Source organism: Neopelma chrysocephalum, unplaced genomic scaffold (genome assembly GCF_003984885.1).
Source record: "Neopelma chrysocephalum unplaced genomic scaffold, ASM398488v2 Primary Assembly neopelma1_147, whole genome shotgun sequence".
Lineage (NCBI taxonomy): Eukaryota > Metazoa > Chordata > Aves > Passeriformes > Pipridae > Neopelma > Neopelma chrysocephalum.
Genome location: NW_020897809.1, coordinates 8,899,217 through 8,922,288, shown reverse-complemented (window position 1 = coordinate 8,922,288; position 23,072 = coordinate 8,899,217). Strand labels below are relative to the sequence as shown.

The 23,072-nt window shown below is 39.4% G+C and overlaps 1 protein-coding gene across 1 annotated transcript in view; it reads right to left on the bottom strand.

Annotated features, from left to right (window-relative positions):
- Positions 1–23,072, bottom strand: part of PRKAR2A (protein kinase cAMP-dependent type II regulatory subunit alpha) — a 63,009-nt gene that overhangs the window by 6,630 nt on the left and 33,307 nt on the right. Inside the window, exons 3-8 of the mRNA XM_027701022.1 lie at positions 14,026–14,078; positions 12,395–12,478; positions 11,198–11,304; positions 6,839–6,992; positions 3,747–3,848; positions 1,877–1,951 (exon numbers count right to left, since the gene is read on the bottom strand). Coding sequence (XP_027556823.1) covers positions 1,877–1,951; positions 3,747–3,848; positions 6,839–6,992; positions 11,198–11,304; positions 12,395–12,478; positions 14,026–14,078 — 575 coding nt within the window. The remainder of the gene's footprint in view (positions 1–1,876; positions 1,952–3,746; positions 3,849–6,838; positions 6,993–11,197; positions 11,305–12,394; positions 12,479–14,025; positions 14,079–23,072) is intronic.

Sequence of the window (23,072 nt, the reverse complement as noted above, 5' to 3'; positions counted from 1 at the left end):
CATGCCTCCTGCTATAAATCACAAGCAAAGGGACTAAAGGCTTCAGGGAGACAGAGGCTGGAAAAAGAACTGATAAGGGAATGGGAGCAGCTCAGCAAAAAAACCTGAAATAAGAGAGATAAATCTGACATTAAGTCAAGTGGGCAAGGAGATGATGAATGTGATGGGAAGAATGGAGGGAGATAGTTACAATCTGAGTATAAAACATGGGCTGGAAGAAAATGATGCAAGATTTAAACACAGAGTTAGAGAATAAATTAGGCCTTTAGCTGAGCTTCCTGGGGGTGGTCATAAGTCATCCAGTGCAAAGCTTTTCATTCACCATTGCCATCTATCACAACACGAGCTAATACTCCCAGCACACTTCTGAAAGAGTAAGTACTTAAATAATACTTTTTCTAAAAGAATGGAAATAAACTGAGTGGGAGACATCCTCATAACACTACTAACAGTTTTCAAGTGCTTTAAAGCTTACTGCCCTTAACTGAAGGGCCAAATTCCAGAAGGGTAATTAAAATACAAAATTATCCACAAGAGAAAAGGGGGAAAGGGGTTCGTGGAATTGATGCAACTGCTGCAATGGAAGAGTTCTCATATCTTTTCCAAGCTTAGAATTCCATCAGCTCTAGCAGTGTACTACCAGACCTACCCAGACTATTAATCCTCCTTTTAAAGATAATTACATCCTTGTCCTTCATTCAGTTATTACAAAAGATTAAAACCAACTGTGTAATTGGATCACTGATGGTGTGAGTTCCCAGTTTTGAGACTGATTTATAAGCTCTGATTTTGCTGAGAATTCAGTCTTTTCAGAGTCTTAAGCAACAAGAGTTTCAACTTACAAAACTGAGGGTATTTTTGGAGAGAAGTAATTTGACAGTATTTGCTTATCAGCAAACTAAAGTTTCCTGCATCCACTTATCTGACATTGCAAGTAATTAAGATTAATTATTCAAGACATTGTCAAGGAGTCATATTCTGTTTATAAAACAAGAACAATGGTTGTAACCAAAAACCTGCAATTCCAGGTAAGCCAAGGATTTTTTGAATTCACTTCTACTTGAACTGCAGCACTTTTGCAACAGCAACCCCAAGCTAAACTTGACACAAAATCCCACTGTTTCATCAGTAATAGTGTTCCAAAAAGTTATTTGTGTCACAGCCAAAAAAAAAAAAAAGAAATCACACAGCTTTAGCTTGAGTTCATCCAGCTTCATGTTCCACCACTCCAGCCTTGATCTGCTGCAGCAGACAAAACATACACCAACCACCAAAGGCTGTCAACTGAGCCAGACCACACCACTGAAATACTCTTTCTAAAAGCATCAGGAAGAACAGTGGTTTTAGTTAACCCCAATAGTTCTTAGAATAGTAAACCGGGTTGGGTTGAACTAGGTAAACATTCCAATGACTGCATTTACTTTCATTCAAACCATACTCATGTTGAATTGTTTGTTTCTGTTGTTCAGTCAGACCAAGGCATTAGAGATGCCTTAACTACATGCTTGTGATTCCTTTTTTGCTCTGGTCATAGAGACCTAGGAAAAGTCTAGCTGGGGGCTTTCATGGAAAACTGCTTAGGCAGACATTTAATTTCAGCTTCTGAAGGCACACTCCTCTTGAAACCTTGCAAAGACCATTTAGAAAACACGGGTAAGAGAAGAAATACCCAGAAGCTAAAGTAGTAGAATAAATTTGCAGCAAAATACATACTGTCCATTCCCCAAACATTCAAGAAGTGGTTAAATAAATTGGAAGTATTAAAGAATAAGTGCCAAGTTGGTCCAAGTAATAAGATTCTATAAGTCAATTCCACACACAAAAAAAAAGAAGCAGAGAAAGGAGAATGACGAAGAGAAGTTTAGAGTTCAAGTACCTGAGAAATGATACGTTCCCCATCTTGGTACACTTTCTCTCCTATAACATCCACTATCTTCATTCGCTCTGATGCCTGGAACAAAGAGGAAAATTAGAAACAATAATCAATTATAGCTCATGTCTATAAACTCTCCTGAATCTCTATGGCCTCTCCTGAAATGAAGAGGCATTCACTAGACACACAAACACACAATTTATAATTGTGTCATAGTACTGCAACACAGTTCTCAAGATACCATAAGCAACAGGGAAAGAAAATTGTCTGATGTCCCATCCCTGTGCTTTTCTTACCTGCAAAGTTAAAAAATAACTGATTTGGCCCGTTTAGAGCAATAAGGCAGGGAGGAGGGGAAATCATTTCCTTAAATATTCAGTTGAAATTTGAAGAAAGCACTCAGAAAAATGTCATAAACTTACTACTTTACACCAGCAACATCATTTCAAAACATTTTAATCGCTTTACAGTTGAATATGTAGGGGGCAGGGTTTGTCCCAGAACTCATTCCTAGAGTGGCAAGGAAGGGAATATGAAAAGGACAAGGGCTGTGAAGCATGAGCAGGCACTGCAGCCAGGATGCCCAGCAGCAAGGGCAGGAGACAGTATCGGACATGCCACAGAACAGCCTGAGTCATCATAATCAGGAAGGGGAAAGAGAACAGCTACAATTATCTCCTGTGTTTCCAACAGCCCATCTAGAACCCCACAAAACAATTTTATTGCTTCAGAGCAGCATAAAAAAACATACCAAGAAAGGAAGAAAATCCTACTGTTAAAATTCAACAGATGATTCAGTTGTAATCAATCCATTCATTCCCCAAATGCACCTTAATCTTGCCTATGTTTGAGAAATCAAAATCTGGTGCATGCATGATTCAACTGCAATGTGTCATGCAAAAAGCCATCCCAGTGCTAATGAGTTATTTTTCTGTATCTTTAAATATTTGAGTCACTTCTGTTCCCAAAAAAAAAAGTCACGCTGATGGAACCAGTTTAAGCCAGGCACTGAGGAAGAAGGTGTTGTGTAATTTACCCCTTCCACAGCTACAATATATGTCCAAAATCATATGTATTAGAGGTTGTTATTCACACCTGATGATACTGGGCAATTTTGTAATCTTCTCCCAAAGGGATAAAGAGTTTTTCCTCAAATACTAAAGATAAATCATGAGAAAGATTTTTTTATCAGGAGAACACAAAGAAAAGCTAAATTATGATGTAAGGCAAGGACAGACACATACTAATGTCAAAGCAGGTTGGTCAGTTTCAAGAGCCCTCTGAAGATACAGGTTGAGTCAACAGAAGTGACAATTGGCACATTGTTCCTGAAGTTATGCCCCACACACACCAACGTGACACCTGTCATTGTGTTCACAGCCAGCTCCTTTAGCCTATTCTTAGTTTACCTCCTCAATATCAGTTAAGGTTAAAGCAAGACCTACTAATATCCCACATCTTTGCCTCAAATTTAAAATCATTTGTGGCTGATAAAGGCCAAATATCCCAGTGACTGTATCATTGCTTCAACATCACACCCTCAAAGGAAACCACAGCCGTGAGTTCCAATCTGTACTTTGTGTAGATGGGGTTTTTTTGTTTGGGGGGGGGGGGGGTTGTGGAAAGATTTTTCTAAAAAATCAGACAGATAAAAATCAGCAACTTGCTTAATGTGAATAAAGGGTCGGAAAAAAAAAAGCAATGTACAACTTCAACAATGCAAATTAAGTTGTGTAGTAAATGTGATACCAAAGCGGCTCTTAATATTTTGTTCTAAGCAAAAATAACACATATTTCTGACATAGCAGAAACAATGTCTGTGGAGCTATTACTAATGCAAGAATTTGATGTAGATGTCTCTGAGAAGCTTTACCTCCAAGGATTTAAGAAGGGGCACAGACTCAATAAATAATTCATACGTCTTCCTCTTCTTTGCGTTGTTTTTCAGTATAATTCTTCTGAATGTCACTCGATCCTGCAAGAAACAGCACAGAGAAATACATTATTTCTCTTCACTTAAATGTTCCCTGTTTAAAGAACTGACAAACATGAACTAGTATTTACAGCAAACGCTGGGGTTGAGAAACCAGCTGTTAAAATGATACCATATCCACCACAACAGTGACTGCAACAGCTCCTCTGAGAGCACTTCTGGCAATAACAAATTGAAAAACAGGGAGCTGTACAACCTCCTCAGATAAGCATTTAGGAATTCAGGTTTTGGTCTATCTTGTACTGTTTTTCAGGGTTGAGTTTTGAGGTTTTCTTTGCCTGTTTGTGAATATCTTTCACGCTTCTGCATACAACGAAGAAGTTTTGCTCTTTCTGCTGAGGGCAGTGGAAATTCGAATTTCCAAGACTTAAGGCAACTACAGGACTAAGTCTAAATTGGATTCTTCTCTACTTGAGCCACAGATTTCAAAAGTAAGTCAGAGATTTACACTGCTCTCAAACAGATCAGGAACAGAACATGGAACAGCAGCAGGCTTGTTCACTCCTCCACCTTCTCGGATCCGAGAGCCAGCTTTTACAAGGACCACTTCCTAACTGCCACCTGTCCGTGTGTTCCATAAGGAAAAACTGTTCGGTGCGTTTTTGGAGCCCAAATTTGGGGCAATATCCCCCCTCCCAGCCCAGCCCCGCCGGCCCCCGCGCTGCGCTCCGAGGCCACTGGGCGGCGCTGCGGGCCCGGCCGAGTCCCGGCGGGAACAACGGGATTCCTTCCCGCACGGGAAAAATGGACTTGGACACTGGCAAGCACCGATGTGGAAAGGCCCTAGGAGAGCTGAAACTCAGCGGCACGTCCAGGCGAAAGGGAAGGGCACCTGCCCACCAGGTGTCTCTGTTACCACTTGCCCTGTTGGGATCAGCGCTGGGTGATGAGCAGAGCCAGAGCTGCAGAGTTTGCCTTGCACAGGATAAGGCCATAAGTGTAAAAATCAAAACCAAAAAGCAGGCGGAAAAGAGTACCCAAAAAAAAAAAAAAAGGCGCCACAATTAGCAGAAACATCCAATGCCCTGAGAGCCATTCCTCCAGAACTCATTTCCCAAAACCATTGGCTGATACCTAAGCAACAACATCTTAAGGTGAAGAGGTATTTTGAAGTGAACATTTCTATGGGATGCAGGCTGCAAATACTTGTAACTTGAAGCAAGGACTGACAGAGGTGATACTAGTGGAATATAAAAGTTGAAGGATGTGAAAGATGAAAGGCAGGATGGTATTACTGTTATCCAAAGGAGAACAAAAGATGGTAAAGCATGAGGGATTTTTAAATTTTTTTTTAAACAAATTCTTCACTGGTAGAAATGTCATCAAATGTTTGTGTTTGGAAAAGCAGAAAGGTGCAGAAACAGTCAGGGGAATTGCAAAAGCATAAAAAATTCAGAATTCATTTGCTTGAGAATATCAGTGAGGGAGGAGAAGCAGCAGTATTTGAACAAAGAAAGCAGAGCTGTGAAGGCAGCGTGTGTGATCATGAGGTTTCCCCCAGACACATTCAGTAGCAAAGGCTGAGGACATTTCCCTGCTCCAGAAGAGACCCACTGTGATAACTGCTTTGTGCCTGAGCCTTTCGGGCTTCTGTTGGCCAAAGCCTGCAATGCAGCAGGAGTAATCGACATTTCCCAAATGGCAGATGACCCATGAGCTTTAGCAATGACTTCTGCAGACTAATAAAAATATGTTTAAATTACATCAGGCACAAAATAGTACAATGAAACATGACAACAAACAGAATATCTGGATGAAATAACTGAAGTTTGACTGGAAAATCCAGCCTAAGTTAATAAAATATTCACAGGACAGATGACTAGCGAGAAGTCCTTGTTCAACTACACCTTGCTAATTATGTGAACATAATCACAGGAAAAGCAAACCCAAAATTAACCCAATTTGTGCACTTATCAAAGGCAAACTGAAACAAAGAATCATCATCATATTTTCTTCCTTCTATGAATGAGTTCAGTTTGTAGCTACCTGCTTTGTTCTGCCTTCTTCCAGAAATTAGATTCTGACATTATTCCCTGGCTGATTTACCAAACTCTTTTCTTTAAGCTCACAAAGAAAAGGGAAGTCAGATTCTCTCAGCGGGCGCTGAGATTGCATAAGCACCTCGCCATGTGTAGCAGCTTATCAGTCCTACAATCAAGGTCACAACACAAGGCCAACCCCCAGCGATAGTTGCCGAGGAGCCCGGGCACACAGACAGCACACAACACTTGTGGCTTCAAAGGCTCTGTTGATCGCACAATCCTCTTATTATGTGAACCCTCACAGATGAGTAAGAGAGCACTGTGAAAATAACCCCATCCAAATAGTACAGAGAAAAGAACTAAAAAAGGAAACTAATGTCTACAGCTTCACATTCAACACTGCTGGGCTAGAGACAAAGCAACACCGTCATTTAGCTTGGTATCTCATAGGTCATGCTGACCTGAGAACCTCTTCCAAGGTAACAGAGAGGGACCAGAAACATGACGACAGTTTATTGTGAAGGAAAACAAAGCTTTAGGTGGTTTTCTGACCTCTTCAAATTACTAACATTCTCAAGAAGATATTTAACCCCTTCCCATTCCCCTTAAAGCAGACAAAGTGGTAGGAAGGTAAGTGGAAAACAAAAACGTCATTTAGCTATTGTTTCCCCCTCCTAAAAAAACGTGCATGCCTCCACTGTCCTCTGCAGGATGAAAACAAAACCAGGGTTTTTTCCCCCCTAACTAAAAGCTACAATTACAGCAAATGCAAAACCATAAAGGGACAGATAGAACTAGTGATATAGTTTTTACAGACAAGTTGTTCTAGAAAGGCAGCCAAAAAGATTTGCACAATGGATCTCTCATGCCAGGAGATAACAGATCATGATAAAATAGCTGTGAGCAGAGGAGCCATACCAAGAGAAGATCCGGACACGGTGAGTTACTGTTTAAAATATTATGCATATGAGAGCAACTTCCTTTCCTTACCAGTCCCCAAAGGGCTCCTTCTGTTGTGGCAACGATGGTGGCAGCTCTAGGAGTGTTGTACATCAATGCCAGTTCCCCAAAGCTGCCGTGATTATCGTAGCGGCCCACGCAGCGCGACTGGTTGTCTTTTGCTACAACAATATCATACAGTCCCCTGGAAAACAATGGAATAGACACTTTTTATTAGTCAACATTCCAGTACAAATCTTAAAAACAGCTTTTTGCTGTTATACAAATAGGCTTTTTATTGCTGTGTGAGATGGAACATGCTTTATTGAGCTTTCCAACTGCATGATTCTCAGCTGCTTCTATCTACACTATTTTCACACTAATTCTCTCTTAATGAAGCTTTTCACTCCTGATAGATATGGACAGGATTGACTTGGTTTCCTCTGCACAGTATTTTGACATTGCTCTTCTGGCCAGGGTGAGAGGCAGTTTCATCATCTTTAACGGTGTCAATTCACAGCATGTGTGTTACCCAGTGAGGCCTCTTTAGAGTGACTTCAACCCATCTCTACCTGTTTTCTCAGTGACAGCATTGCTGCAGGACCTTTGGGAAACACTCAGTCCAACTGCTCACCTGCTACTGTGGGTTTGTCTCAACTCCAGGTTAGGGGTATGTCTATATCATAACCTCAAGATGCTCTAAACCTGCTGACATCTACCAGGATCTCTGAACAGATCAAGAGGAAATGTCCAAGCACCAGAAGTCTCCTCGCACTTTGTTCATACTGAGCTGAAACTTGTTTAAACTGGAAAGGCCTCCTCACCCTGTTCTCCATGAAGCACACTTGCTACATTATAATGAAGTTGAGGGAACAGTATCCCAGAATTTACAAAGAATCAAAAGACTACTCTGATGAAGATGCAGGTTTGGGTCCAGCTAGTAAGCTCAACACTCAAATCTGGATCAAACTGCACTACAGCAACTGCCTATGAAGAAACAGGCTGTGCATAGAAAGGTAGCCATTTAAAAGTCAAACACGTGTCTGTAACACCCTCAGGACTGTCATGCTTTAAACAATAAAAATATAGTTTGAATAGGCTTGATTAATTCTTAGCTATGGCACCAGAGATCATTCAGGTACTAGCCACTGGCCTAAGAGACTTCACAGGACATACACCCTGGAGAAAAGCAGCAAAGGAACACCCTCCTGGCTTTAAGCAGCTGAATAAACATATCATTTTCCTGAGGAGTTTAGATCTTTGTCCAAAGGAATGGCATTATCTCCCATAACATCATTAGGCCCATAAGAAAAAAAGAAAAGGAATCACCAGAACTGGTAGTAGGTGGGGAAGGAAGGCACATGAGATTGCACAGCATCCTTACCAGCCACTTTTTGTACCCACTGCTGCTTACAGCTACAAGACAGAGTAGGAACCCAGCAGCATACTAAGAGTAAACCAGAAAAGGATTAGTGTGGATGGAAAGTGTCACTAATTCTTGTAAGGTCTGATATCCATTTAATGATTTTCTGAGAGGCACAAGAGGCAACAATCTCCAGAGGTGTATTTTTGATCTACAAGAGATATCTGTGAACACCTTAAGCAAAAGGAACAACTTCTTCCCATCCCTCAGCCTGTAAGTCACTTACTAATGCCATTTATTTCCAACTAACTATAGGCACATAACCTTCAGCCAAGCATTCAGCTGTCTGTGGCCCAAGAACTAAATTGATGAGGCAACACTGGGTGACCTTGGCTCAGTTTTATTGGGAAAACTGTTGTTGAGCTGTGAGACAGCCCGTGAGCTAAAACCCTGTGAGATAAGAAGAATAAAAACAGAGCGAAGTGTAATTGTTGAGATGGTAATCGTTACGGGCCCAAGGACTCAAAGGAAAAGTACTGACATGAAAAAATATAAAACCCCAAGTTAAAAAAAAAGCAGAAAAGCAGAAGAGGGCAACTCAGCAAGATTGTGGATCAGCCTGTTCCAAGAGACAACAGAGGCAAATGCTGCCCCTCCTGACTGATGACTGTTCAATCAGCAGAGACTCAGCAGGTGCCTCCTCAGCAGCAATGATCATCCTAAATGTTCAGCCATGGAACGTATCCCTCTGAGCTCTTCCTTCCATGCAGAGGGCCCTAAATAGCTGCTGCATCCTCAGGTTGCATCTGCCCTGCCTGCTGTCCCTCTGCACATGGTAAAAGACAATCAGACACAAGTGATCTGGTGAGGAAGCATCACAAGCAGAAGACTCTGGGGAATAAAAAAGGCCTGTGCCAGAACATAAAGTCACTGTTCATTCAGACAGAAAGAAACTAATCCTCAAGGATATTCAGGCATTAATTACTTATATCAGAGTAACAAGACATGCCTACTGATGCCTTGAAAGAGCCAGAGTCCTTTGAACTTGCACTTGCAAACAAGTGGAAAGACTGTGGCTTTCCGTAAGGACCAGTGTCCTCCTATTCTTTTGCATGAAAAATTAGAGGGTGGGAAATGGAGGAGGACTGGAAAGGGAAAAAGGACAGAAAATTCCTAACTGTAGAAGTTTTTCTAATAACTGAATAGCAAAAAAGAGTTGCAGCTGAGTTAGTTTTCACAGCAAAGGTTGCTATGCTGTGTCACTAGATAATACCAAGTTTAATTTCCCTCACTGTACAGCCTTTCTGCCTCATATTTTTGTCAACATATTTATGTTACTGGTGTATTTAACTTGAAAGTAAAACAAAACAAAAAACTTGAAAACTTCCAACAAAACTATCTCTCGATAGAAAAAAACCTGTTTTGGAATAGCATTACATCTGTAGAACAGAGACCATAGAAGCACTTACCTGAATATCTAAGATAAAGTTCCATTCCACTTCTTTATTGTAGATTAAAACTCATAGCAGAGAGAGAGTTTTTAGTAACCAACAGGATAAGAGCCTTATATAGAAACAAATTAAAACAGGCTGATGGTATCTAACATTTTTGAGAGGCTCCCAAACTGAGTTTAAATTTCCTCATGATTAGGAACCACTGCTCTTCATGGAATCTCATCTTTGCAGAGCTGGTGGCTCTGGCTCCCACAAGTTCTGATCTGGAGTACCTTACTCTTATCTGGGACAGCTTGATCTCCCCAGTGAACATGGCAAGAGAAGGAACTTGTCCTGTCTAGCCAAAGACATGGGATTGGACTGAGGCAGAGCAGTTGAAGGACATAACTGAGTATGGAAATGGAGCAGTGGTTTAGGCTAATGGAATGGTGTGGTAGAGGTCAGGAGAATGGGCATATGGTCAATATATTTGAGATAGGCCTATATTCAGTAATTTCCCTAATCAGAGAGGGGAATGTCCTTAAAACAAACAAGAATCATTCAAAATGAACAATTTCTAACCTAGAAATTCTTTCACAAACTCCTTAAACATAGCATAAATGACAATTCAAAAGAGAACACATTGTCTTGAAGAACTGCTCTGAAAGTATTTCATACAATATTAATGGTGCCATTATTTCAGTGATAAGCAAGATAACAGCACATCAAAAAAGCAGTTTGCTAAGATTGTATTCCAACAGACATTTATAAATCACTCAGTAATTCTATGTTTAATATTACAGTTTTGCAGCAGGAAATAAATCCATATCCTTAATTATTCTTTAAATACGGTGATTAAAAGTAACATTAGCCAGAATTTCTTCCAAAAGGGTAAAAGATAACTCAAAATGTGCATGCACACATATATCTACTATATGCCTGTTACATATATATGTGATCCCCAAAATTATCATGTGAATTTGCTTGATGCAAGAAATTGCAAAATGGCACCTTAAACTCTGCAGGTACCATGACAAACAGAGGCAAAGCAACCCTAAGGCTCTCTGAAGTCAGTGATCAAAACTAACTGGACAAAGTCCAGATTGTTCAACGGTCGCCATTACCATGGATTTTTACTTCCTGTATTCTCCTTCCTGAAAACAATCAATCATCTATCCCTTCCCTTACCACATGGCTACTTCTGCTGCTTTCATGCCTCCTTTCTTCAGAAAAAAACATATCCTGGTCTAGAGACAGCATGTAATAAGGCTGGTTTTAAGCTGTACTATGCTGATGGGCACAAAAACTAAATTGAACAAATCACAGGCAAGCTCATGCTGTGGCTCTCCCCTCAGAGAAAGTGGTATTTCTGTTGTCACAGTCTCAGAGAACGTGTTAAAGCCCAGCTGGTTTGAAATGTCCACCTCAGTCACATCACATTGTCCCACTGACCCAAAAGTCAATGGAGGTCTTAAGGGGAAACTGGAAAGATCACACGAGAAGGCAATGACTGCAAAAGTAAGTTTGCTTCAAAACCTGTCTTGCAGTAAACATTCCCTTTCTTAAGAAGCTGAAAAGAAACATCCTCTTCATGTCACAGGCACAGCTGCTTACCGCTCAACGACATAGAAGTTATCTCCATCATCACCTTGGTCAATCACATGTTCCTGAGGTTTCACCTTCCTCTCAAACATGGCATCAAGGACCTGAGACAGCTGCTCCTAAAAAAATGAACGGGGCGGGGGGGAACCCAAACCTGTCAGAAAATACACTGCTGGACAATGGCGAGTTCATTTGACTTGATCTGGACAGTGAAACACAACATGCACTGCATCAGTTTTACTGTATGCAAATACCAGTAATACTGATATTACATGTTCATTTCTACTGGCACCTCATTCATTTCCACATTATTAAGTTCAATAATGCAGACAAACATAGACACTTCCACCACAGAAGAGACATTATCTCAAATTTATGTCCAAATGGCTCAATTTTTGCACACCATTTCAGTGCCAAAGCACACATGTATGTTTGGTATAATCTGACACAGCTTCACTGCAACAGACACACATGGATTCATGTCAATGGTGTGTTTCATCACATGTATGTCTAGAAACTGCACCATGATCTATTAGTAAATTATCTGTGCTGTCATCATCTAAGAGCCCCAGTCACAACCAGGACTGTACTGAACAGGATTCTATACAGTCATTTCCCTAGATAGTCTGTGTCTTAGAGAACCTACAATTCCAGCCCCAGATGGGACAGGGTAGGTACAGATGGGGAAAACACACAGAAAATGGGATAATGCTGGGGTGCACAGCAGGCTCCAGCTGGATTTCCCTGATGAGCCACAACTAAACTTTCTGTTTTTGCAGGCAGCACAGCCAGGGAGGCTGTGAAAGCCAAGAGAGATGATGCCACATAAATGCCTTGCCTCGATGCTGACCTGCTTTACCAACTTTGTTATTCCCAAGCCCATTAACAATATACTTTTGCTGCATTTTCAATGCCCAGATGTTCAAAGCTAAAGATGTAGATCACAGCTGAGTTTCTAAAAATACACTGCATGAACACGCAAGCCAGTCTTTAGGCTGCTAGGTGCACTTGAAATATTTACTGCACTCCTGGAGTTGGAAATTATCATTGCAGCATCTGTAGGCAACACTATACTGAAAATATTCCCCATCTTTTCAATAGAATCCTATTTTCTTGTCTTTAAAAACTGTGTCTGGACTGTTAGATCACGATATTAACTGTACATACAAACAATCAACTCCATTTAAGATTTCCTTAAAATGCTATTACCTGATCTAGGTTTTTGAAGAGCAGGATATCTTTACAAGCTTCCTGCAGTCGGCATCGCTGTTCATCAGTTTTTGGATGAACTACCTTTAAAACAAAGTAAAACAGAACTGTCATGACAACAAAAAAATATGATGACAGACTGAACCTTCAGAGTGAAAAAGCAGAACACAATTTAAGTGTCAAAGTATACATTGTTTTTTTGTTGTTTACATAAACAGTATTTATATATAAACATACAATGCATGACAGAGTGAAAGAGACAGAAGAAAAATATTATGCTGACAATTAACACCTGCAAAATAACAGTCAGGACAGAGAAGAAAGAAAAGGATGCCTTTTCCATTCCTTTCCTTTCTAGCGCAGCCACAGACATGGTCAAGGTCTGAGCATTTGAAACAGGAAAAAGTGAACAGTTTTCTTTCTAAACTCTGGCTATATTAGTCCCAATATACTTACTGTTGGCATCAGGCAGTTTATAAGATATATGATATATGAATCTCAGCCCATCTAACTATTGAAGAAGTATGTTTTTTTCCAACAAAATTACTTAAATAAAGCTTTGCTGTTTGAGATATTTTGCTACTTCTTTCCAATTATAAACTCTCATCAGGTTAAAGGAATCAATACTCACTGTATCATAAAAATGTTTATATGTGTGTTTGTTAGGGACTAATTATGAAAATATATGTAAAATATTAATTACCTGACATTCACCACATTAACATTTATTATTTCTGGAATAACAAGGATTCCAAAAATCAGTTACATTAGTAGGCATTTCTAAAAAGTCATTATCCAAAGCAGATCTCAGTCATTAAGCAGATCTCAGACTCTTATTTTAAAAGAAAACTGAATATTGAGTAAGCAGACAAGAAAATTAAGACTTTTGATGTATCCAAGTTTAAAAATATTTGGATGACCAGACACACTCATAGTCTTTTTTTTTTAATTTTTATATTATAAAAATTATTTATGAAGTATCTTCATTTTTAAGAGAGATTAAATTAGACTTAGATTTTCATTGCAGAAGTGTAAATATCCTTGTGATGGAATCTGGAAAGGAACACCAGCCAGGCTACAGGATTTGCTCTCATAAAACCATCTCTAAAGAAATACAACTGCAGTATCTGGATTCACAATTCCTAGAAATTTCCAGCTTTCGAAACAACAGGTGGCCATGGACTTAAAATATTTCAACCAAGTATTTCTCCTACCCAGGCAGAACTGCTTTGACAAGAAAGGCAGTAAAAAGCATGTGAGGAATTTTAAGCACCCATGAAGAAACAGCTGTGGTAAAGCTTAACTAATTCTTCTCAACAGCATCGTTGCTCTAGGAATTGCCTCACCAAGCCTTTAAGATAATTAAGAAGGAAAATATCCAAAATTTTAAAGATATTAGACTTAAGCACAGCTCTCCAGTCCTCTGAAGTAAAATTATATTAAAGCTGAAGTGACTGAAAAAGTGCATGAGACAAGGCTGGCCTTAAATTTCAGAGCAATGTCACTTTGTCAGTGCCACCACACCACACTCAGCACTAAAGGGACAAGTGGTAGGAAAATGCAACGTAGAGACATCTGCCTGTCAGTCAATCTGTAGAGAGAACCATGCATGAAATTATTCCCTCACTCACCCTTTGTTCTGTATCTTCTTCCTCTTCATCTGGATTGAAAGCTTCAGCACAAACTTGGAAGAAAAAGAGAGAGGAAATTAGTAAAAAGAAGCAATTACATGAGAACAGCAAGCCAATCAATTTAAATACCTTTCTTCTGGATTTTCCTAAAGGAAAAACAAAATAACTTTTTGATTTTATGTCATTATAGTGTCAGAGGCTTAAATCTTATCTGTTCTCTGAGCAGGCACAACATGGCTGTTCCCAGATTCTCATGCAAAAAAATCTGTAATTTACAATAGAAAATAATCTTGCCTAGCAAGTACTCTGAAGCATAGACACAGATTTCCTTTCAATTTGTATCAAAGCATAACAACCTCCATTCAGATTCATTTACAAGCATCTTCTCTAAAATGCAGCAGAAAAACACTGCAGCTACACTGCTTTGTTCTTTACAGTGCAATGTACAGAGCAAAACACACTGGGAAAAAAAAAAGAACAAGGAGGGATGAGGCACTCGCTCCACCTCAAGTCAGATGTGCAAGTATGGATATTTTGGGAGTTTTATATTTTTTATATTTTGATACAGAGAAATAATGTTTGCACCGAAATTTACCCAGGAAATGAACAATCAGCTTGACAAAAATATGACAAAAATAGTATTTAGTCCCTTCTCTCATACGTTCCTAAATCTTACTATATTTGAATCAAATGAACGTCAATTGGTGATTCAAAACCAACTTTAAAAATTACACAAAGTGATCTTTTTAAAATGGATGAGAATATTTGTGGAAAACCACACACAGCAGAACACTGGGCCATGGGTCTGCCAAACATGTCATTATACCTACAGGATCAATTGGAAGAGACAATAATGGTGAGCTGCTAAAATTTCAAACGGTTTTGATTCTTCAGAAAAGGTTTATCTTCACTTATCTTAACACTTACACTGTTACACAGTTTTACAATACTAAACACAGACCCCGTGGCTGCCAAAAGCCAACACCTCTAGCTTAGATTTTTATATTAATTCATGCACATTTACAGTTCTTGCACGTCAAAGTGATCTGCACATTCTAACCACCTGTACAGATAATCAGAGAAAGAAGAATCAGTCCTGTTTTCATCTAGCTGTGCTCTTACTTTAACAAGGGTGGTCTCACTTCTGAGGCTATAGGCCACTTATAAAATTTTACAAGGAAACATAGACAAGCATTTTTCTTTGTACTTTATCCAGCATTCTGACAATACTGAAGACTTGGCAGAATGCCCAGAAGCTCACTGCAATGACATCTAACCCCTGAATGGACTCAAAGTATAAACAAAAATAAGCAGATTAAAAAAAACAAAACAGAACTAGAAAGTCTAGAATTCAGCAACTTGCAAATAATTCGAAAATGCACACAGGCTTATTGACCCTGTCATCATGCTTTCAAAAGGACTATAAAAATGGACAAGTCCAGCATAATTTGCTAGGAAAGATTTGCTTGGTTTTGCGTGGTTTGGTTTTGGGGTTTTTTTCCCTTACCTAAAAGATACAGGTCTTTCCTAGCAAATTAGATTTTAATTCCTTTCTTCCCTGGAGAGAGTGAAGAGACCGGAATACCAAACAAGCATTCCACTTAACAAACCACAATGTAAAAATCCAATCATATAATCATTAGGCATCAGACATTTAAAGAGTAATTATTACTCATACAATAAACCCATTTAACAATACAGAAACATTATATTGACAGTGTACCTACCGCATGCTTTTAGTTTAACAGAGGGATCCACCCACACTTAGGGCAGATACTTTATAAAGGATAAACAGCATTCTTCCTCAGCTGAAGAAAGATATAGACCACCCCACAGTCCAAAAATGACTGGATTATGGGAATGTGGATGCCTACAAGTTGCAGAACTTGGACTGATAGGCTGATCCACCTTATATGCAATACAAAGGCACTAACAAAGAGAACATTATTAGCATTTTGGTGTGAAAGCTTTCCTCCTCCTTTCATTTTACAGTAAAGATCAAAGTCTATTGTCAAAGCTGTGAATTTTCTAATAAGGAACATTTTCTAAGAAAAAAGGCTCCTTGGTTTGGACAGTATGATTAAATAAACTATATTTTTTACAATCAGCATATTTTATGAGGAACTGGACTGCAACTCTCTATTTTGCACTATAATACATACTATAAATGCATTTCTGTACATTTCTAAAAGTACCTGGCATATAAGCACGTTCAAGACATGTATCTATGAATTCAGAGATCATTGTATTTCACTGTATCATTCTATCATTCAAATTCTCAATACTAAGCTTCAAATTTGATTTTGTTCCTTCCCTGTTCCTGCAGGGAAGCTAAAAATGCTTTGGAATTCAGGAAATTCTCTTCAATATTTCCTTGGAAAAACAAGTATAATTACCACAGTTAAAACTAGAGCATCAGAGCAAAACCTTAGATTAAAGCAAGCAGCAATTAAAGCAATACAGTTCTCTGCAACTTCAGTATGAAATGGCTTTGGTTGAGGTTTGTATAGGTAGGTTTCCCCTATTTCATCTTACACACCATAAGGCCCACAAAGGATGCATCCTTCTAGGACTTGGTGCCCTTCCCTTACATATGGAAATTACTTCTGTAGTGCCCATGAGTGGGCACCACAAAAATACAACAAAAAAGTGGCCAAAATGGCACTTCTTCCCATACTGTCACATAGAAAACCTTCCCATTACACTTTTCATTATTCAGCTTCCTGCTGGGATTTCTTTTTCCATGGAGAAGGATAGGGCAGAAATTTTGGACTTTGGACAACTCTGATTGACAGGACTTCATTTACTTGCAGGCAGAGCTGTAACATTTAATGTAACATATCTGTTGTGGGATGGTTAAAACAGGGGAGAGAGACAAAATTATGATTTCTGACTTCAAGCTTAAATTAATATTGTGATATGCTGGAAATCCCACAGAAAGCTTTTCAGCCTACTCATAACAACCAACAGCATTTTCCAAATACTTTAAAATATGACTAATGCAAAGGAAAAGTAAACATTACATCAAACCCATCCCATGGTTTATGTCTCAATATGTTCAATTTTTCTTTCCACTATTTTTAATTGGTAGATCACTTGTGGAAGTCTGTACTGTTGAACACATGACCTGCTGGTATCTGTGTGTCAGCCTTACCTTCAAAATGTTTCATGATATCTGTGCTCAAACAGTGTTGCTTTGTTATTCTTCTGGCTGAAAAGAACTCCTTTAACTACCTAAACTCTGCCAAACCCTATCAGAAATCTATGGAATTTCAGGACTCCTCAAGGTTATTCATTTGTGGGTTACAGTACAGCCATTCCCAAAGAAAAAACATCTGATCTTTCATCTTGATAGAGTGAAAATGTACTTGACCCACTATTTGATACATGACTGAATTCATGTATTAACTATTTCAGTGTCCCAACAAAGCAGATACTCCAAGGCAAGCTTATTCTCACAAGATTATCCTGAAGAAATGCACTGGTAGCATTTTTCAGACTCATTGAAATGGCAGTTGGAAGGAATCTCTCTCCAAAGGTCATCCAGTTCAACCTCCCCCTCCAAGGGGAGCTATTGGGAATGCTGGATTGGGGCTGACCTGGAAACCTCCCCGGGCAAAGATTGCACATCTCTCTGCTGACCTGCTCCACAGCCCTCCTGGGCAAGAGGCTTTTCTTAATGTGCAACCTAAAGCTCACAAGTATCTTGATATAAATTGAAGTGGCTCCTGAAATCACACCTTTCCTATGTGAGATTTTGAGCACAACTCTGCCCTTGAGCAAACACTAAGCACGAACCCATCAGTGGAAGTTACACACCAGTGTGACGCACACACAGTTACGTGCTTCCAATACTACAGCTCTATCAGCTCACATCATGCAGACCAAGCTTCCTTCCAAGTCTACCCACATGGCTCAAATAGCTTTGGAACATAAAAAACAGTTTTCAATTTTAAGAAGCTTTAAGATAGAAAGAAATTCAGCCTTTTATCCTACCATCTACATTTAGTCTCTTAGCTCCTGCAGCTTCTACAGCGAGTTTAGGTTTCTCTCATGCTGCACCTTCTTTGGCTTTCAAGAACAGGCACATCTGTTAACACTTCTGAAGGCTCAGAAATGACAAACTCAATCGCTGCTTTGTTATGCAGGTGACAGCATCTGAAAGCAACCAAGATCTTTGTAGCTGCAGCAATGACATCAGCAGTGGATGGTTGAGGGGAAAGCAAGGGGTGGGGAGAGAAAGAGAAGCAGCAAGATACCTTTGTTTATGCATGTTTTAATCAGTCTCAAAATAATATTGTTCGGCAAAATACGAGTTTTGTCAAGACCAAAGTCCTTGCACTCCGTGCAAATCTGCATAACAGTTGAACATTTAGCTCTGGCAAGCCAATACAGCCTCTGAGAGAAACAGAGAATATCATCCTGGTCCCTGAGAGATCACTGCTTGTTTTCTTCAAAATAGCAGCCAAGAGGCTGAGGCCTGAATACCTTTAGACACACACAAAAGAAAGAAATTAAACTTCCATGTTTTATGTAAGGTGAATGCATTATTAATATTTCTGTTGCTATTGAAACAAGTATCAAATAGATGCTCTGTCACACTTCCTTTGCAATTCTAGATAGCATCTTCTGTACTCCTCCTTACTTATGAGGATGCATCACCTCCAGCTGATCCTATCAGCCCCAATAATAAAAATCCACCCAGAGTAGTACATGCAGAACCACTTTTCCAGTTATTTATTCAGGTGACTAATCTTACACTACATGTATTGTGATGTTCTTTGCATTTCAGTTTGTCAAAGCTTCAAACATTTCATACGTCTGTCTCTCAAGGGACAGATGCAAAGCCTCTTCTGGGAGCAATATGCCAGCTGGAAAGGTGACCACTTCCAGGGTCTTGTCATTCCCTCTTTGACAGCTGAGTTGCACTTCAAAATGATGTAGTCAGATGAATTAGGAAGCTTAAACAGCACTTATACATAGGTCTTTGCTGGCACAGCTCAACGTGATTTTCTGCACTTGAGAAACAACTTCAAGTTTACTCTCACTCCTGCTGCTGGTTAGTTCAGTACTTTTTGTTTTAGAAATTGCACTTTGATTCCCAAGTGAAAGATCTCACCATGTCAAAGCAGACGACAGATTCATACCTCGATCCAGCAAGTGAGAAACAGAACCTGCACCCATCTGCAGCACCTGAACCATTTTCACATTTATGACAGAGTGAAAAGCAACACTGGAACCTGAAGAACAGTTAAGCCATGTGCAGGAAAATCAGCTGTTTCAGCCTTCAATTCACTAATGAGAACAGACTGAAATCAAACGTTATTTTTTCTCAAAATGAATGTTGTTGCATCAGCCCGAAACTCAGATCGAGTCTTATTAGACTGGTCGTTCTCTTTTACTTTATGTGCCACATGACAACATCCTAGATGCAGGATAACCCAAAGCAGTACCACCTCCTGACTTCATTCTTAATTCTTATAGATGGCTAACTAAGACACAATTTACAATGATCAGGACTTGAGAAAACAGCACCCCCTCAAATTTTGTCAAATACCAATGCAGAATGTTCAACACACAACCAGTTGCATGGCCATGTATGTCAAATCAAATTTAAGATTTTTCAGTTGAGAAATATTTAGAAATAATGAATTTCAGTAGCAAAGGAACACAATGGATTTTTGGTTCTTGAAATGGCTTCAAATGTCATTTAAAGTTAAAAGGAAATTGAAGTAAAATCAATTCAGTTCTTCACAAGCAGCCTCGTTCAGTGTTACAGATTAACTATGAAGATACAAAGCCACTCAGCGTGGCTGCGCCAAACCAGCTCAGTCCAGCCCCGATTACAGGTTCAGGCACAGCTCCACACTTGGTCTCAAAGCTTGCTCAGGCTGGAGAGCTGCACAGATCACTCTGTCAGGCAAAGAAGCCTATGAGACACTGACAGAGCCTGTAAGGCCTTAAACCCCTGCACTGTTTCACCCAGCTCTGTGAAAAGCCAGTGTTGCCTCTGTTATTACACAACACAGCAAAAGGTGCAAGTGTTCCCCTGCCTTACCCAAAGCTTCAGTTTCAGCCCAGACTCAACTTGAAAATGCCCATCTCCGATGTGGATGATGTTCCTCAAGGCCCACTACTTCAACAGAGTAGTGAAAGAGCTCACAGGCAGAGCTTGAAGGGCCCCCACTCTGGCTCACAGCTGCCCCGAGGCACAATCCTGGATAAATGCTTTTGCCCAGGGCGGCTGAGGCACCTAAGAGATGTGCATGATGTGTTACAGGGCTTGCTATCCTTGCCTTTAGAAACTTTTGTAACCATTCCCTCAGTATGATTATGTACTTTACAGCAGTGTTATCTAAATCAGACTTCTCCAGCTTGTTTTATTTCAATCAAAACAGAAATGCAATACTTCCGGTGACAATGGCTTGTGACAAAACCATGATGCCACTGTCACACACTCCTATTTCATATTATGTTTCAGTCATGAGTTCAGAACAGACTGCACAATCAATTATAAATGCCACCTTTTACGATAATGTGGGTGTTTCCTTTGCAGGAAATCCAACTTCACATGCACAGACACTTTTTCTCCCAAGAGGCATTAAGTACAGGCAACACAATAAGCCCTTTAAAATTATGACAACTGTTTGACAACCATTGCCATATGTACATTTGTTTTATATATTCTGAATAATACTTTTTTCAAATGTTCTTATTAAATTCATAGAGATTAATAAAAATATGGTTTTCAGTGTTTCTTTAAAAGGCTTTATCATCAGATGTAGAGTAAAACAATTTAGACTATTCATTACAGCAGAACAGCCATTGAAATGATACAGCAACAAATCAAATTTTTTTCCGCTACAGGAAGATTTGGCAAAGTATTTAAAATTACATTTCCCTAGGGGCAAACGAGAACTTTCATGATGAAAGACCTAGAATAATAAACGGAAAGTAAATAATCACAGTCTTAGATTCATATCTTTAGACACATGTAATGAAAGCATTACATGCAGACAATACTGCTTCGACTAGATTTAAAGACAATCATGAAGCACTTTTAACATGATACAATGCATTCCTGCTTAATTATTATTTCTAGGTAGGCTTTGTTAAGCGTTGGGTTTTTTGTTTTGTTTTGCTTAACTCCCTCTGCAACACACAGGATCTGGCCTGGAAACTGCCCCAGTGAAGTGACTCAGGGACACAGCTCAAGACAAACCATAGACCACAGCACACTTGGGAAACTGCTCCAGGGATCTATTAGGGAAAGACATTCCCTATCAACTAAGAGGCAAACTGGGGGGGGGAAGGTCCTACTGAACTGCAACAAAACTTCAGAAGACAATCCTCAGCCTGCATATCTTTGTTTAAATCCTCCTCCTACTCAGGAGCAATTAAAATAAAAAACTTGTGCCAATGCAGGACTGGAGACAGAATTCTCTTAAGCATTTCTACTCTACCTCTTTGGTATAACCAGATGAACATGACATTTGCCTTTTTTTTTATTTTTTTTAAACCAACAGCTGTTTATCATTGCATTTGCTTCATGTTTAGTTATATCGAGGCACAACTTTTACTTAATGCCTTTATGTATGAGTTATGCAAAGTGTTTTAGCTTATCCTTCCACTTTGCATGCTCATACATGGTTAAAGGGTCATACCCTCCCACCTCACTCCAAGTGCTGGAGGAAAATAACAATAAATTCGTGAGGCTACTGTGTTTCATAGACTAAAACACTGGCAAAAATTACTGAATAAAATGCGTCTAGATCATCTAAATACACAGTTGCGCACAGACACCATTAATTCCACATAATTCCTAGATTGTAACTTTTGATAATTTGAAAACCTACAATTTCCAGGACTTAACGATGAAAGCACTCTGGTGATAAAATATAGCACTCTGCAAGTAGCCTGTCTCCTGTACAGCTGGAGGAGCTGAGGGACAATATCACCTGATTTCACAGAATCACCTGCAAGACCACAACTAAGGCTCCCACACTTTTGGTTTCCATGTCTCAATTCACAACAAGAGAGCCCAACATCCCATCAGACAGCGGTGTGCTCTGGGCCTTGCAGTAAGAGGTGAGTCTGCATGAAAACTAAAACATAAAAAATACCTCGATCATGGTAGAGGACTAACTAAAAATATGAAAGTTTTCCATGTGGCTGATCAAGGGAGTTTACAGCTCTGACATGGTAACAACCAAACTCATAATATTGTCCTCTCAATCGTAAAACAGTAATTTACAATTTGCTTCTTCTGTTTCCAACTCCCTTTACTACATTTAAACAGAAATCTCAAAACAGCAGCAGGGTATTTTAGAGTTATATATTATTCCACGTGGTGAAGCCTGGGAAATTCATATGAAGCAAGCTTTATTCTTGAAGTTAAGAAATCAGAAGACTGAAATGGATAAACATGCTGCTGACCTTGTTCAAGCCTTCTAAGAGAGCCTTACCGATGAGATAGTCATCCATAAAAAAGGTCTCCTGGAAAACATGATGCTACTACTATTTCAGAGCACCCAGATTCACAATTGTAGGAGCGAGCCTTCTGCTTTTATGATCTTCTGGTTTAGCCCATCACAGAACTCTTAACACGTTCCCAAATGTGTTACGTAAGCAAGGCAGATGAATCCAGAAATTAAGTACCAGTAATGTTTATGTGCCTGATAAACAGAGTGATACTTTCTCTCAGTGAAAAACAGCACAGAGAATGTTCATTTTACATTCAGTTTCCATCAAAACAGCACAAGTTCCAAGAAACGGCTCAAATATACATCTTACTCCAAAAAATGTCATGTATCTTACAGGCTTTTAGTTGCAAACAGCAGATAGAAGAGATAATCTAGCTGAGGAATAAAAAAGGAAAAGTGTTTTTCCAGTCTAGAAATAAGAAGTTTTCTTTCAGTTTCCAGATCAAAGCATTATTTGGTTTTATACTCGCAATTCTGCTATGTGAATTGCTAAACCTGCAGTAAGACACATAATATTTTACAAGAACCTCCAGCATCTTGGGAAAAGTGCATGAAGAGCTTCTG